This window comes from Sordaria macrospora, chromosome 3 (genome assembly GCF_033870435.1).
Source record: "Sordaria macrospora chromosome 3, complete sequence".
Lineage (NCBI taxonomy): Eukaryota > Fungi > Ascomycota > Sordariomycetes > Sordariales > Sordariaceae > Sordaria > Sordaria macrospora.
Genome location: NC_089373.1, coordinates 5675609 through 5690549, shown reverse-complemented (window position 1 = coordinate 5690549; position 14941 = coordinate 5675609). Strand labels below are relative to the sequence as shown.

The window sequence follows — 14941 nt, the reverse complement described above, 5'->3', positions numbered from 1 at the left end:
GCAATCTGGGTGTCACCCCTGTAGAAAATCTAGCTGCAGTCTCAGGACGGAGACGTGCATTACTTTTTAATGATACATCGAAAAAAAAAAAAAAAAAAAAAAAAAAGGACGCCAATCTTTGTGCTACCAAGGATCTAAGCGTTGGTGGGCTCCCGGACCGGAACAGTCTCATTTTACTCTGTCAACTCAATCACCCCATACCAAGAGCGGTACACAAAGCCATAGGGGCGCATATTATGGTGCCAATACGCTCGACTCACATGGAGGCGTCCTCCAGTTCGTGGTAGTGTTTCTCTTCCCTTCTCGTTCCCATTGATTCTTTCGTTTCATCATCATGTTTTGCACAACGGAGGTCATACGCAATCGCCTCCAATCCGTTATCTCCATCGTCGACGATGTGTGTAAGATTTCGGGTGCTCCGTCAGCATCCGTGGGTATACTCCACGACAATAAGATCATCTTCACCAAGGGCCACGGAACAGTTGTCGGCAACCAGCCTAACCTTAAACCACGTCATCCTGGTCCCGATACAGTTTACGGCATAGGGTCCATAACAAAGAGCTTCGTCGTCGCATGTCTTGCAAAGGTCCGTGGGGAGGGCAAGGAGGCCAAATTTGATTGGAGTACACCGATAGAGGATCTCCTCGAGGGTTTCGAGACGGATGAGAAAATTCAGCACATGGCAACTCTTTCCGATTGCATCTCTCACCGAACAGGACTCAGTGGCGACATGTCCATCGCCCATCAAGGCGATCAAGAGTTCCTCCTCACAAAAGATGAACTCCTTCCAGCGGTTGCGACACTCGAGAAAGTCGGACAATTTCGAAACGATTGGATCTACAATAACTGGGGCTACAGTCTCGCTGGCTTAGTTCTGGAGAAGTTCTCAGGGAGGTCATTTGAGGACTCTCTGCGAGAGTACGTCGTCGAACCGTTATTACTACACAGCACAACAACAAAGCCAGACCCATACGGAGACTTTGCCTTTGCTCACGTAGCACTGGACAATGGAGACATTCACCAACTGCCCACCAAGATCCCCTTTGACAAGAGCATATTCGAAACTGCTGGGGGCATCTACTCGAGCGTCAGCGATCTTCTTGCATGGGCAAAAGCGATTCTTGCTGCTGAACAGAAGTTATACTCCGGTCCTTTGAAGGAAGTCCCAACTGTCTTGAGCAACCAAGTGCCTCTAGACAATCCGTCCAGGGATCATCGTTTCTACGGCTACGGATGGGTTCGGACGGCGCTTCCAGACGTTGTTGGCCTGCTGTCACACGGACATTGCCCACACTCCTGAGTTTGAAGTTCAATAGAGCCTCAATGCTTGACATCAACCCAACCTCGCCATACAATGCCAGCCTTGCCTCAGCCAGACTATTCGGCCAATAGGCACGGCTTACCCGAACCCCTCAACGCCACCAGGCTAAACGAGCCAACCCCAGAACTGCTGACGGCGCTAAACATCATCACAAAGCCACCTTATCATCACAGGAGAAATCACGGCCAACCAAGCAGAAGCAGAGCGCCCGGGCAAAGGCCGGCGCCAGAAGGAAGAAGGAGAATGGATGAAGGCATTCAGAAAGATCCACATGTATACAGGTCGCTAGATAAATGCCTTGGAGCCTCAGGCGACAAGGACCGGTACGTACCCCACTACGTACCGTTTCTCTTTGGCATAAGAACTCCTTGAAGCCCAGCCTTCCTCTGGGGGTTGAGAGGATCAACAAGGCCTTCGAGACCAAAGTAGTTTATCAGCTGAATTGAACTACTGTTCCAAGCCCAGAATACTGCCCTTGTCACATCGTCCCACGTGCAGTCAGCGGGATCCTTGAATTCGAGAGAAGTTCCGGCCAGTCCTCGTGCTTCTTGAACCCTCTGATAGGTTTCAAGCGCTTGTTGGAGATCAGATAAGTCAGCCTTCACGAGATTGGGCTCAGGCCTGGTCAAGCTTTTGTTAGCGACTTGATGATAAGAGATACTGATAGTGATAAGGTACTGTACCTGAGCGTTTGAGGAGGCACAAACTCATCGTTTATGCGGTCATAGCTCACGTCCCCGGAGAACAGTGGATGAAGTCTTTTGGCTTCCGTCTTGACATAAGTGACGCTCAATGGTAAGCCGGTGCTATCTCTTGGTTCCATCGTTCGCTGTTCGGTGCTCGTCGAAAGAGCAAGCTTTCTAAGTCTAGTCGCAGTTACCTAAGAAACATTCAAACTTCAATTGTTGATCCAACCTGATGTGAATGACATAGAATCTTTCACTGTAAGGAGAAGGGTAGATACATGGTGTTGTGCGGGGAAGCTTGTTCCAATCTGATGAGGGGCCGGTATCTGTGCCTGGATTGATGTGGTGGGTAGGTAAGGTATACACCATCCGCCCGTGGGAAAAGGCGACCAGTGCAAATGAGTCCAAAGCAAGCCGCGCTTACCTCACAGAATGTCGGCGCTTGTTTAGGCAATGGGGGCCGTAGGAAGTAAGGCTGCGCTACACTCGTTTCATGAAGGTGATATGGTGGGTTGAGGCCAACCCTCCATCAATGACATGGGGTCTTTAGGCGACCGAGTGGGAGGGGGTGCGAGCTGATATGCATGCAACGGTACCTAAGGAGTCACGAAGTGCAAAGTGAGCAGTGAAGTTAATGAACATGAATATGCCGAAATGATAACGGGCCTCATGATCCTCGACAACGAGAGGTGAGACTGAGAACAGACTTTGATCCTTCAGGCCGGGATGATGGACAAATGCATGCTGTTACTGCCAGGTAATAAATGTCCGTGTGATAGGCATAATCCAAAGATATGTTGCCGCCAACTGTGAAGTCTCAGCCGCAGTATGCTCGGTGATATTGAGGGTGGCAGTGCTTGCCTCGTTTTTGTGATACCAAACCGACATGGGTCTAGCTCGTTGCGTGTAGATTGTGTGGGATGGTAATGGATGTTCCGCATGTGACCCTGGGGCATCAGACTGTCAGCACTAGGGTCATGACCATAGCTACATTGCACTGTTCCCCTGCAAGGTCCGCGGAAAACCTTTTGGAAGAAAAGAGGGGAAGACGGGTAGTGACTTACCTATCCCCCAGAAACACCACAATTGCGATCCATAAGTGTTTCCACCCAGGCTGGCCTGCCTTCCCTACATCTGTTGCGATACGTGCAGCCCAACGAACACCTTTGATCTCGACCAAAGCGAGACAATCGCACCAAGCCATCATGGCCACAGCAGTGGAAGTTGTATCAACGGAGCATCCGGATGTAGTGCGCCAACTCGATTCCAAAAGCCCAACCATAGAGGTCAAAGAGACTTCAGTGGACTTTCTTTCACCTGTAAAGGGAAAGGAAGCAGGAGATACCATCGATGGTGTACGTCTTGTCCCTTCACAAACTCAGACAATCAAGTGACTGACATGTTGATCTGTTGGCAGGAAGTGAAGCCCATCGCCACCACAGACAAGCCTGAAGCCAAAGACGGCTCAACTGACGTGAAGAAAGATGATGCAGAAGTCAAAGAGTTGGCAGACCAGAAGTCGGGTGATGGGGATGGCAAGGAGAACGAAGAAAAGAAGACGGAGGAGGAAGACAAGGACATATACGCCCCGGAGTCGGAAAACCTGACACTCGGAGACCTTGTTCCCGAGTACAGATGCGTGACCTTCAAGCAATTCAAGAACTTCTATGAGAACGAGGATATGACCAACATTATCTATGCCCTCAAGGGGCCCTCCAGTCTTCACAGCCAAATCCAGAAGGAAAAACAGCATCGGGAAAACAGTCAAAAAATCGCATGGAGGACGCGGGTCAGAAGAAGATGATTGACAACAGTACAGAGATACTCTATCGTGTGCGGATTCATTCCCTGTGCATTCTCAAGCATCTCTATCGTGCTGCCGGCGAAGATTCAGACCTCAGCCTGCCGATGAGACCTCAGACTTTCTGCCGACCGTTCAGACTTCTCATCCACTACCACTCGGAGATGAAGAAGGCGTTGGATGAACTTGAAGGTCGATGGGGTGTCAGTCCGGGCGTGGTGGAAGATGCTGCAGCAGGTGGAGATGCCAAACCCAAGGACAGTGACAATTCCGACACGAAGGCCTCGAAGAACTACCTTGATAGCAAGGAAGCTTTGCTGCATATGCGGGAGTATATCCAATTTCTGGAGCGGGAGGTGATGTCGGCTTCAGTCCGATTGGAGAGAGCTGTGCCCAGAGTCGAGCAGAGCTCCAAGGTCACCTTCACTGATCTGTGGTACCTGTATCGCGAGGGTGACATAGTCTATTCACCTGTACCGACCGGGAAGGGAAGATCTTCGGCCAACGTGTCGACAAACAGCAGCTCTTCTGACCTGGAAGCATCGTACCAAACCTACGTCTCATGCCCTACGGGAGACGGAAGTAGACGTTAAAAATAACAACAACAAAGCATCGTACCAGACCTGCTGGATTGTGTATGCGGTTATCACGCCCGAGACCCCGATTGATCCCGACTCACTTGAGGTCAAACAACCAGGAGACGACGACGGGATGGGGCGCTCGGACGCAGACGCCTATGACGAGGAGAGGACAACCCGCATTTGCTGTTATTATCTCGATTTTGACGGTGATTCATACGGTCCTGTCACGCATCAGTTCTTGATTCGGAGCTTTTCCGGCGAACGTGACGTGACCACCTTGCCGGTCTATCCTACTCACTTCATGAGTCTAGACCAAGAAACCAGGTTTCTTAAGGAGAGGAGTGAAAACGGGCTCAAATTTGCCGAGGTCATCAGGATCAAACACCTGTATCATCGCGGCTGGACACTCACTCGGAGTCCGGTTGATGCTGTTCTGGACGACAACACCAAATACCCGGAGCATATTGAGAGCGAGGTCATTGTTGACTTCAACGAGGCTTTCCAATCCTTTCCATGGTGGGAACCCGAGTTCCATGTCCTGAAGATGGTGCAGGAGGCAAGCTGGAGATACGACAGTTGTGATGCCGAATCCATCTCAGCCCAGCGATGGAACAAGCCTCGGAAGGACAATATGCATGCCTGCATAGTCCTACACCGGTCAGATAACATTGCTCACATTCGTCGTAACAACTACCTCGAGAACTACCTCGAGAACGACCCATTCTTGACAGCGTTGCGGAACGGAGCTCACGAAAGTGATGCCATACCCAGTGGCCGGTACCTGCAGTTACTTCCACGTCGGCTTGTGGTGTTTGCTCTCCTCGAGCGCAAGTTCGTCAATGCTTGTGTGACCTCGCTGGGGAGGATCACTCTACAAAATGGTATCTTCGACAAGCTCAGTATTGATCCACGGAACAAGAGCATGGTGCGTTCGTTGGTGCAGGAGCACTTCCGCAAGAAAGCCCATCGTGACCGAGGAAAAGAAGTCGTGTATCAAGATCTCGTGCGAGGCAAAGGTACTGGGCTGGTGTTCTTGCTCCACAGTGTTCCTGGTGTTGGTAAAACGGCAACTGCTGAAGCTGTGGCGCAGGAGTACAAGAAGCCTTGTTTGCTATCACGTGCGGTGACTTGGGGTTTGAGCCGGGGACTGTCGAGAAAAGCCTGACGCGGATATTTCGCTTGGCTAATCGCTGGGATTGTATTCTGCTTCTCGACGAAGCCAAGATCTTTTTCACCAAGAGGTCACCGTCAGACCTGCAAAGGAACGCGCTCGTGTCTGGTATGTGCTTCGATGCTTTTGTTCCGGAAGATCACTAACTCGCTTGTCAGTCTTTCTCCGAATCCTCGAGTACTACGGCGGCATCTTGTTCCTTACAACTAACCGAGTCGGGACTCTTGACGAGGCATTCAAATCTCGCACCCACGTAAGCCTGAAGTATCCTCCCTTGAGCAAGGAACAGTACGAGGCTGTGTTCAGGGTCAACATTGAGAAGATCAAGGAGATTGAGGGGAAGAGTGAGGGGCGTGGCAGGCTTGTGATCGACGAAGAGGACATCCTCAGCTGGGCGAGAAACCATTATGAGACCAACAAGGAGTATGTGGGACGCTGGAACGGCCGGCAGATTCGCAACGCCTTTCTCATCGGTTCATCGCTTGCTCATTACGATATGTCGGAGGGAGCGATACGTGAGATGGCGATCCCCAACAAGAGACATGGTATACTCGACGGGGCACAGTTTGAAGCGGTAGCTGTCACACGGACATTCGACCTCGACCCTAACCCAGCAGCACGAGGCTCGCAGAGCCGCACGGCTGAGCCTCTCGAACCCTTCAAAATGCTTCAGGCAACCAGGCCAACTCGGTCGGAGAGTCTATTCGACCGATAGCACAACCTACCCGAATCCCCTCAATAATCCCTGGCGTATTCCAGCCAACAATACGTACGCCGGCTGCACTGCCCCTCATATCGGGCTGTGCTAGCCAGGCCAAGAAGGGAAACCCTGCTATCACAAGAACGATCCCTAACCAACCAGGACACTCCGGCGGCGATAGGGCGGTACCCGTGACGACGCCGGCGTCATAGGAAGGAAGGATATTGGAGGAAGATACTCGGGAAGGATCATATGTAAGCACAGCGGTGCACACCGCTAGATAGATGCCTTATGGCCTCATGACCCAGATCAGGCCAGCAGAAGGAAGGAAGGCTTTGGCATAAGAAGGTCGGGAACCCCAGCCTGGATGGAAAGGCTTGAAAGGATTCAACAAGGCCTTCGAGACCAAAGTAGTTTATCAGCTGAATTGAACTACTGTTCCAAGCCCAGAATACTGCCCTTGTCACAGTAGCGCAGACCACTTTGAGCTTCGACAAGTACTTGGCCGAGACTCATGGAAAGGACGATGGAGAACTAGCAGCGGATGCCAAAAGTCGAGGGCACATGAAGGCTCCAGTCTCTGGGCTTGAGAAGCAATCAGCGTTTGGCCATCAGTACTCCCAAGCAAACGGGGTTGGGTACAACTCACATGGTCCCATGGGCCACACTCACAATTCAGCTCCGGATTTCGGTTACCAACCAGACTCCCGCCCGCCGCAACATCAAGCACCACAGCAGTGGCAAGGTCATGACTATATCCAGAACCACGACGGCCCAGTGATGGCTCCCAACTATACTCAGCAGTATGGCCGCCCGCCTCCAGGTTCGGACTATCCCTTTCCGACAGTGTCATCCGAACCTACAGTTCCGAGCTGGAGGAAGCAGCCACAGGAGGGACCGCCTCCGGTCACAGATGAAGCCTCAGTCCCCAGCTGGAGGAAACAGCAGCCTCCAGCACAGTCATTGCCACCCCGCGGACGAGACACTCCTCCACCTGGTATTGTTCGGCAGGGTTCATATCTCGGACACGGTGGGCCCCCACCTGCGGGTCCCGGTGCGGGTTATGGAGGGTACGACGGTGGCGGGTATCAGCAGTATCGATGATATCTCAATTCGGGCATGCGGGTAACTCTTAGGTGGACGGGTATCGCGGGGGTTCCTTTGTTCGAGAGAGGATCGTGGAGAAAGGGTTGATCGGAGGAATCAAGAACACGAGATGGACTGTCATTTGCCTGTATTGTACATGATGTTAGCAGAGTGAACCAATTGAGGTTTCACAGCATATGGCTCTGTCTCTCTTCTTTACCTACAGCTGTGTTACCGATGAGAAGACATGCGAAAAGAAGCAACCATGAGGTCGAGGTAGCGATGGCCACGATAGCTCGCGCGCGTCTTGTAGTAGCGAATACATCTGGTGGCGGTCGGGGTATATGCGAATCGTCAAATTCAGTGATTGGATTGCCGCATGATTGAGACTTGTGCTAGGCTCTACGGTAGAGTGGTGGTGGTTGTTGGACGTTTGGAGTTGGGTTTTGTCGTGGATTGTCAAGACCCGAGGACTCGTTGTTTGCTGAAGAGGGGAGAGCGATGACGTACTTACAGCTGGTGGGTGGCACGATACCGACATAACTCGCGATTCGGATACTGGTACACTACCACAGTCCGCAGCGGCCCAGCTCGCCGGGCAACCGCCATGGACAAACATCGTTAGTAAACATCGTGTGCAAACAACCTACCTTAACACACGCTGGAAACAGCGCCTTCGAAGAGGAAACTAGGAAATCAAATTCCGCTAGTACATGTCTAGAGAAACAAAGGCTTTTCATCATACTGTACCCAAGAAAAAAAAACCCCCCAAAAAAATCGCACATCATACACCTAGATCACTCCTCCCCTTCCACCTCGGTCATCTTCAACGCATCCCCCACATCACTAACAAAATGCCCCTCTCCTCCGACCAACTCCACAATCCCGCTCCTTTCCATCATCTTCCACACCTCACTGTCCTTACTATCCCTGCCTCCGGGAACCCGACTAAAGAACACCCTTACGCCTCGTTCTCTATAGCCCCTGACAATCTCCTCCAGCACCTGCGTGCCGCTCCCATCCATGCTTGTCACACCATGGACATCAAAGATAATGTTCTTATTACTGTCTTCCTGCCTCAGTCTCGGCAAAGCGGGGTGGGCCTCGTTGGTTCCGTAGCGTTCCAGTCTTCTCAGTCGGGACTTGAGTTCGCCGGTGTTGGCAAACGTCAATGGTTCGGGGATCTTTACGATCAGACAGCCATCGATGAACTCCAAGCGGTCTGGCGAGTCAGAGAAGAATTCTGCGTTTTCGAACCGGTTGGTGCCCGGGATGCGACCCAAGATCTGGATGCGTGGCCGGGTAGCGTTGCGGATGACTTGTAGGAGGGAGAGACCGACGCCGATGGCCATGCCGAGGGTCAAGGAAAAGAAGATGGTGGAGAGGAGAATGATGGACATTAGTGCCAGTTCGGGCCAGGCGCGCAGGCGTAGGAAGAATGTAATGTCGTGAGGGCATTCTTCGATAAGGGACCAGGCTACGACGCTGATGAGGGACGAGAGGACGGGTTTCTGTCATATATGAGTAAGAAGTCAAGTGAAGCGAGGGGCAGCCTGAAAGAAGACTTACAGGAAGATAGTAGAGATAGGGAAGGAGGAACAAGATGGTGAACAAAGTCAAGAGACTGAGGATAATGGAGCTCATAGGCGTCTTTCCACCAGTAGCCTTGTTGACCTTGCTTCTCCCGTACCCTCCAAAGGCAGGTAAGCTCATGAAGCACGCTCCCACAAAGTTCGCCGCGCCCAAAGCCACCAGTTCCCTGTTCGCGCTCAGCTGAACGCCAGCAAACGGCTCGCTGCTCGAGATACTCTTGGCCGCGACCGAACTCTCAAAGAAACCCAGCAGGGCAATCAGGAACGACGTGCCCATCGAGTCCCTCATGAGCTGCATATTGCTAGGCTGGAACGGCCACCGGAACTTGAACGTTTGGTGGCTTGCCGCCTCCACGGTCCCCAACACCGCAACGCCCTTCTTATCCCACTCGAACCAGTAAGCCAAAAACGACGCCAACACCACAACCAAGAATCGATCTGGCACGTACGCAACGCCCGGGTACCTTGGTTGCATCCTTCTCTTGATCTCCCTGCAAACCATGATAACCAGGAAGCTCGTGCCGGCCACAATCGCCGTCAGCGTGTGCACCTTGTCCAAGTTTCCAAAGATGAACCTCAGCTTCTCTACCGAGCTCCCGTGGCCGACACCGGGGTGCTTCGCAACGACATGATTCAGTCCAAGTTCCGGAATGAGCTGATCAACGGCAATGACGACACCGATGGCGGAGATGAATCCCCGCAAAAACGGCCTGGACAAAACACTATCCAAAAAGCCCAGCCTCGCCACTCCAGCCGCGAAGACCATGGCGCCAGCCATACCAGCAACAATTCCACAGATCTTGGCATGGAGCACGCCGTCTTCGTCCCCTCCCCTTCCCAGATCGACACTAGCTTTCACCGCTGTGCCCACCAACAGACTACCAGCTGCTTCGGGACCGACAATCATAGCCGGGCAGGACCCCAACAACGCGTAGACGAGCGGGTTCCAGACGAAGGAGTATAGGCCGTTGATGGCCGGGACGTGGGCGAGATTATCGGCGAGAGAGAGCGCCATGGGGACGTACATGCCTGCTACTGTCAGAGCGGCAATGAAGTCGCCTTTGAAGTAAGACCAGCTGTACTCCCGAGCCCAGACCAAAACGGGCAGGTAGTAAGAGAGGTACATGCCGGGGGTGTCCTTAACACCATGACGGCGGGCAAGATCTCTCGACGTGTTTATCTTCTGGGTGGTGATGCGGGACGAGAGGTGGCGTTTCCAGCTCTTTCGCTTCTTGGGTTTTCCTGATGCTGGCCCTTCACCGTTGGCTGGCGAGGCTGGCTCGGAGTCGTAGGCGGAGAAGTCGAGGTCGGTGTCGGTTGGTGTGTCAAAGGCGAAGCCGGGAAGCGAGTCGGCGTCACTGGCGTTGCTGGGGCTCATGGTTCCCCGGGCTGCGGTAAAGGTGCCGTGGCCGTGCTCACGGGAGAGAAGGCCGGTTCTCTCGTTCGGAGCAGCGCCGAAGCGGACTGTCCTGTCACCACCACCACTTGGCCCAGCGCCGTTGTCCTCATCGCCACCGCCGCCGCGCTCAAAGTCCGAGATCGAGCTGTACGATGACGAGACAGTGTAGCTCTGTCGGAGACCGCTGGGTTGGGCTGGGGCATGTTCGTGGGCGGCTCCCGCTGGTGGTGGAACATTAGGCGGATTCGAGTTTAACGGCCCGGCGTCGAGGCGCGAGGAGGAAGATCGGGAGGGCATGGTCGCGGCCCTGTATCGGATCGGATCGAATCGAATCGAATCGAATCAGAGCACGCGTGTGCTGTCGTCGTGATGTTTAAGCTTTAGCAGCTTGTAGAACTCGGTCGCTATGGTGAACACATCGGTCGGTCGGTCTGATGTGTGTCGTTGCTATTCGATTGTCCGATGTCGTCTCGAGTCGTGTCTAGATGTTGTTTGGGGCGATGAAGGGAGATCTCGGTGAACCTTCGGTTTGCCAATAAATATACAAGCCCAACACAGCTGACGTGCTCAAAGCCTGATCCCAACAAGGTTAGCCCGGAGACAGCGGAATTCTTTTCCAAGTTGGAGATGGTGGCTTTACCTAAAAGTTACAAATTGTTTGTTTGGGGATGGCTTGGCTGCGGTGCGATGCGGTGCGATGCGGGTGGCCATTGGTGCGGGGGACGTCACAGGCCCCTCCAAGACCCCCCTGTAACTTGGACGATCTAAGGGTCTGGACCACCTGACCAACTCCGGGGCCTGTTTTTGACAGGTAAAGTTTGACCGTTTCAAGGAGTGCTAAGAAATCAGAGTCCGTGATACTATATGGTAGAATGCGTCACCAAGTTGTCTTGATCTACGATCTAAACGTCGTACCTATCTGCGTGGAAGACACGGCTGAGTGGTGACTTGACAACTGACACTGACATCGTATAATATCCGGGCAATTGTCAGGGACCCCCGGGGTGTCAATCGACATCGGCCCCACAAGGCTGCGGTGCCCGGGCCCGCCGACGGGAGTGGGGGGACTGCGGACGGAAGGAGACTTCAGGTTTCCATCTGATTCCTACGTACTCTGGCTCCAGACAACGGCTTTCTCAATATTATGGCTTTGTTATTGGATAGCAGACGCCTCAAATGGGTTTTGGTTGAACTCGATGTTTTTAAACTACGAAATCAATACATCTTGACTTTGACTTCCGTCGACCAAAGCCACCTGGCATTGAACGTCAAGCCTCTCTGCTCTCATCTGATCCGAGATCCTCCTGACTTCGCTCCCCGTTCAGTCTCCATATTTCTTTATAACGCCCCCTCCCCTTCCAGCTTCCTCACAACTCTGACAAACTCATCAACTGCCATGAATTAGCATCGTCTCTTCCAACATCAAGTACCATAAAATCTAAGCATCGTTTTGGAGATGAACACAACAAAAAGAAAGGAGCCTACAATCCATCTCCCTCCCCGTATCCACCCCACAATCATTACAGGCCCTTTGAAGCTGCTCAGCATCTAGCGTCCGCCCACTCAGTGTCTGAACAGCCGTTACGGCCTCGCGGACGGAAAGGGTGTTATCGCCGTCGCGATCACCTGATTGGAAGGCGGTGCAGAGGTCGTCTTGGGATGCCTAGGTAGTTGTTAGTCAGTAGAGGTAGATGACTTGAACTGGGGGTTTGCCATTTGGCATCTCACCATTGTATTGGAAGAACTGGATGGATGGCTTGGACCGGTCAGTAGGTGAGAAGGACAATGGTGCTCGAAATTCTGAAGCAAAGAGGAAGACCACGGTTCGAGGGGCGAGAGGCAGCGAGGACTTATACCAGTACCAAAAAAGGAGGGGTTTGTCGTTCAACCCAGATTCCAAACCTTCGGGCATCATGGTATAAATGTCGCATACAGCTGAGGGACACTCACAACATCATTGGGCCACTCCATCCCAACCATGACTTGTGGCTGGCTGCTCGCAGAATCGGACGCAGCATTGGACGAATCCAGACAAGGGAACCAAGAAAACAAAACTGAGAAATGGTAACCAAGAAGTTGACTACTAATCTATCTTCGCTAAAGCTGCCTCAAAACACCAACAGCCATATGCTTGATACAGAATTGGGTGGTCTCGACAACCGCGCTATATGCTCTCTGCTATGCAATATGATGCAGTGTGGCTTGCTAGACCAACCAGTCAGCCCACAACTCCAAGCTAACGATATGTTGCAAAAGTGTGTGCCGAAGAAAGGTGGAGAATAAGCAAGCAATCAGCGCCCTTCCCAAAAGCGCAAGTACCTGTTGAAAGAAGACTGGGGACACATCCAGGTCCCAGGTTGAAATTGGTTGAAAAACACCACCCTCCCTCAAAAGTGCAGCCAGAACCACAAAGGGCCCAGCTTGCTTTTTTTTACCCCAATGTTATTACACGCCTCAAGGCCGTCTTAGTGGCCGGCAGTCAAGGACTTTTCCACAATGTTAACAATCTAGAAAAAAAAGTGTCAGTCAATGATCGATTCTGAACTAGCACGCGAAATGAGGTAAGCACTCACCGAAGGATCGATAGCGTTGTGGTTAACGAGATACTTGGCGATGAACAGCAACAGCTTCTTATGGTCGTCGATGGTCAACCGAGTCGCAACAATCTCCAACACCTCGTCGAAATCGACCTTGGACTGCGCAATGAACGTATGGTAGTAGATGTAGGCGAAGAAGCCCATGATGAATTGGCAGTCCATGCGATCGGTAATACCTCCATGGCCCGGGATCGAGTGGCCAAAGTCCTTGATCTTGAACGTGCGCTTGAGACCCGAAGCAAAGAAGCCACCGAACGGCGCAATGAGCGAAGCGAACGTGGCCCAGAAGAAGGTGTGGATCTGCATGGGCGCCATGGTGATGCTGAAGTGCGTGTTGGGTGGGAAGAACAGCAGCTCGGGCGTGGTCCAGGTCTTGGGGATGAACACCGGGTTGGGCTCGCAGTCCAGACCGGTAAAGATGTTGGCGCCAAGGTCGTTGGCGGGGCAGATGAAGAAGCGGGAGCGCATCAGGATATGAGTGAGGAAGATGCCGAAGAGAACGGTCATGACCCAGGCGCCCAGGAAACCCTCGACCGTCTTCTTGGGAGACAGCTTGATCAGCTGGGTGCGGCCAAAGGTGATGCCGCAGATATAGGCGAAGATGTCGTTGGTGATGACGAGGGCCGCGGGGAGGAAGAACCAGATTAGGCCGTCGAAGACGTTGTTCATAATAAAGTGCGACTGGCCGACAATCAGGAACAGGGCCATGTGCGCCCAGACGAACTGGGTGAACTGGAACTTGAGGTGGCCGCCCTTGAGAGTGCTGACGAAGAAGACGAAGCCTGGAGCGAGTTCGTTTGTTAGCTTGACCTTTGCTCTGGCGGAAGAAGAAGGAGCTGCACATACCAACAACATAAAGGGTGAAGCAGATGAAGCGATGGTGGGTAGCCAGCGGAAGGAGGACCCTATCGACCATGACAATGTGCTTGAAGTAGTAGATGACGCTTTCGCCGTGGAGGAAGTACATGGCTATCGCCAACCAGTACCAGTTCAAGCTCTTGGTGGACTGGATGTCCCGGGCGCGACTAGCTCCGCTAGAGATGGCGATGACTTCCTTGAACGAGATGATCTGGACGGCGGTGATGATGACGACGATGTAGATGTGGCCCATGAAGAGGGCGGCGAAGAAGCCGCCAATCATGATCAAGGTCCATAGGGTGCGCTCGATGAAGTTGGCCTTTTTCTTTTCGTAGTCGGAGAGCTGCTGCTGCTGTTGCTGCTGCTGCTGCTGCTGCTGGTCGTTGCCGGCGCCGTTGGGTTTCTAGAAGACAAGATGTCAGCCAAGACTGCACGAGGTGCGTATGGCATAGCAGAGAAGGAGATGGCCATATTGGCACCGCACAGCATAGCATACATAACGTACTTCTTGGATATTCGCAAGAGCCCTGGTCTTGGAGGGGGAGTTCTCTTCGCTGGCCTCGCTCATGCTACTGCGACGGCCATTGTGGGGGAATTTGACCCCGCGACGAGACCGGCCTGTCATGGCTTCGGTCGTGTGTATTATGCGATCAGGCGAGTGGTAGTTGTCGCGATGCGTATGCTGTGCGCAGGTGGTTGGTTGCGCTCGAGTCGAAGGAATCGTGGAGGTGGTGGTGGTGGCAGACGGGAGGACAGATGGTGTTTGGGGGGACGAACGGTGTCAGCAGCAAAGAGAGGACGTCGATGGAGTCCTTGGATGGGGCCGAGCAGTGGACTGGATAGTGGATGGATCCCTTTTGTGGTGGATGATTGATGGATGTCGGCGGGTTTGCTTCAGAGTCCACCTTGGCGTTGATGACCTGCTCGAGTCGTGTTAACTGAGAGTATCCCGAGAATCGGTTCCTTTGTAGCAAGATTGGTGATGATGATGCCTTGCAGATGTTCAAAATGTTAGAGGTATGCGGTCTTCCCTGATCGTCGGTTCCAACTTTTTTTGGTCCCCAAATTTGCTTGGAGCCGGGCAGCTGATTACGATTGTTGGGACGGGACGACGGGACCGTGAACCACCACTGAGAAAGCGCGGAGGAG

General features: G+C 52.8%; 5 protein-coding genes across 5 annotated transcripts; 2 read left to right on the top strand and 3 right to left on the bottom strand.

Annotated features, from left to right (window-relative positions):
- Positions 1-334: 334 nt before the first annotated feature.
- On the top strand, positions 335-1508 carry SMAC4_09970 (uncharacterized protein; the record flags this gene model as incomplete). The annotated part of the gene is made up of 2 exons (XM_066091030.1): positions 335-388; positions 470-1508. 2 exons carry the CDS (start codon positions 335-337, stop codon positions 1298-1300), a joined length of 885 nt encoding a protein of 294 aa, XP_065946674.1. The 3' UTR covers positions 1301-1508.
- An 821-nt stretch (positions 1509-2329) lies between these two features.
- SMAC4_09755 (uncharacterized protein) lies at positions 2330-6687 on the top strand. Its single transcript, XM_066091007.1, has 6 exons — positions 2330-3362; positions 3425-3796; positions 3871-4365; positions 4430-5405; positions 5480-5668; positions 5719-6687. The coding sequence occupies exons 1-6, from the start codon at positions 2928-2930 to the stop codon at positions 6273-6275; spliced, it is 3024 nt and encodes a 1007-aa protein (XP_065946673.1). The 5' UTR covers positions 2330-2927; the 3' UTR covers positions 6276-6687.
- A 1389-nt stretch (positions 6688-8076) lies between these two features.
- SMAC4_07264 (uncharacterized protein) lies at positions 8077-10982 on the bottom strand. The gene is made up of 2 exons (XM_003347841.2): positions 8916-10982; positions 8077-8857 (listed from the first exon to the last, which is right to left on the bottom strand). The coding sequence occupies exons 1-2, from the start codon at positions 10632-10634 to the stop codon at positions 8144-8146; spliced, it is 2433 nt and encodes an 810-aa protein (XP_003347889.1). The 5' UTR covers positions 10635-10982; the 3' UTR covers positions 8077-8143.
- Positions 10983-11359: 377 nt separating this feature from the next.
- On the bottom strand, positions 11360-12275 carry SMAC4_12786 (uncharacterized protein). Its single transcript, XM_024655893.2, has 3 exons — positions 12066-12275; positions 11823-12000; positions 11360-11728 (listed from the first exon to the last, which is right to left on the bottom strand). Exons 1-3 carry the CDS (start codon positions 12066-12068, stop codon positions 11676-11678), a joined length of 234 nt encoding a protein of 77 aa, XP_024511711.1. The 5' UTR covers positions 12069-12275; the 3' UTR covers positions 11360-11675.
- A 99-nt stretch (positions 12276-12374) lies between these two features.
- On the bottom strand, positions 12375-14874 carry SMAC4_07265 (uncharacterized protein). Its single transcript, XM_003347842.2, has 4 exons — positions 14298-14874; positions 13781-14195; positions 12911-13716; positions 12375-12844 (listed from the first exon to the last, which is right to left on the bottom strand). Exons 1-4 carry the CDS (start codon positions 14415-14417, stop codon positions 12803-12805), a joined length of 1383 nt encoding a protein of 460 aa, XP_003347890.1. The 5' UTR covers positions 14418-14874; the 3' UTR covers positions 12375-12802.
- Between the last annotated feature and the right edge of the window lie 67 nt (positions 14875-14941).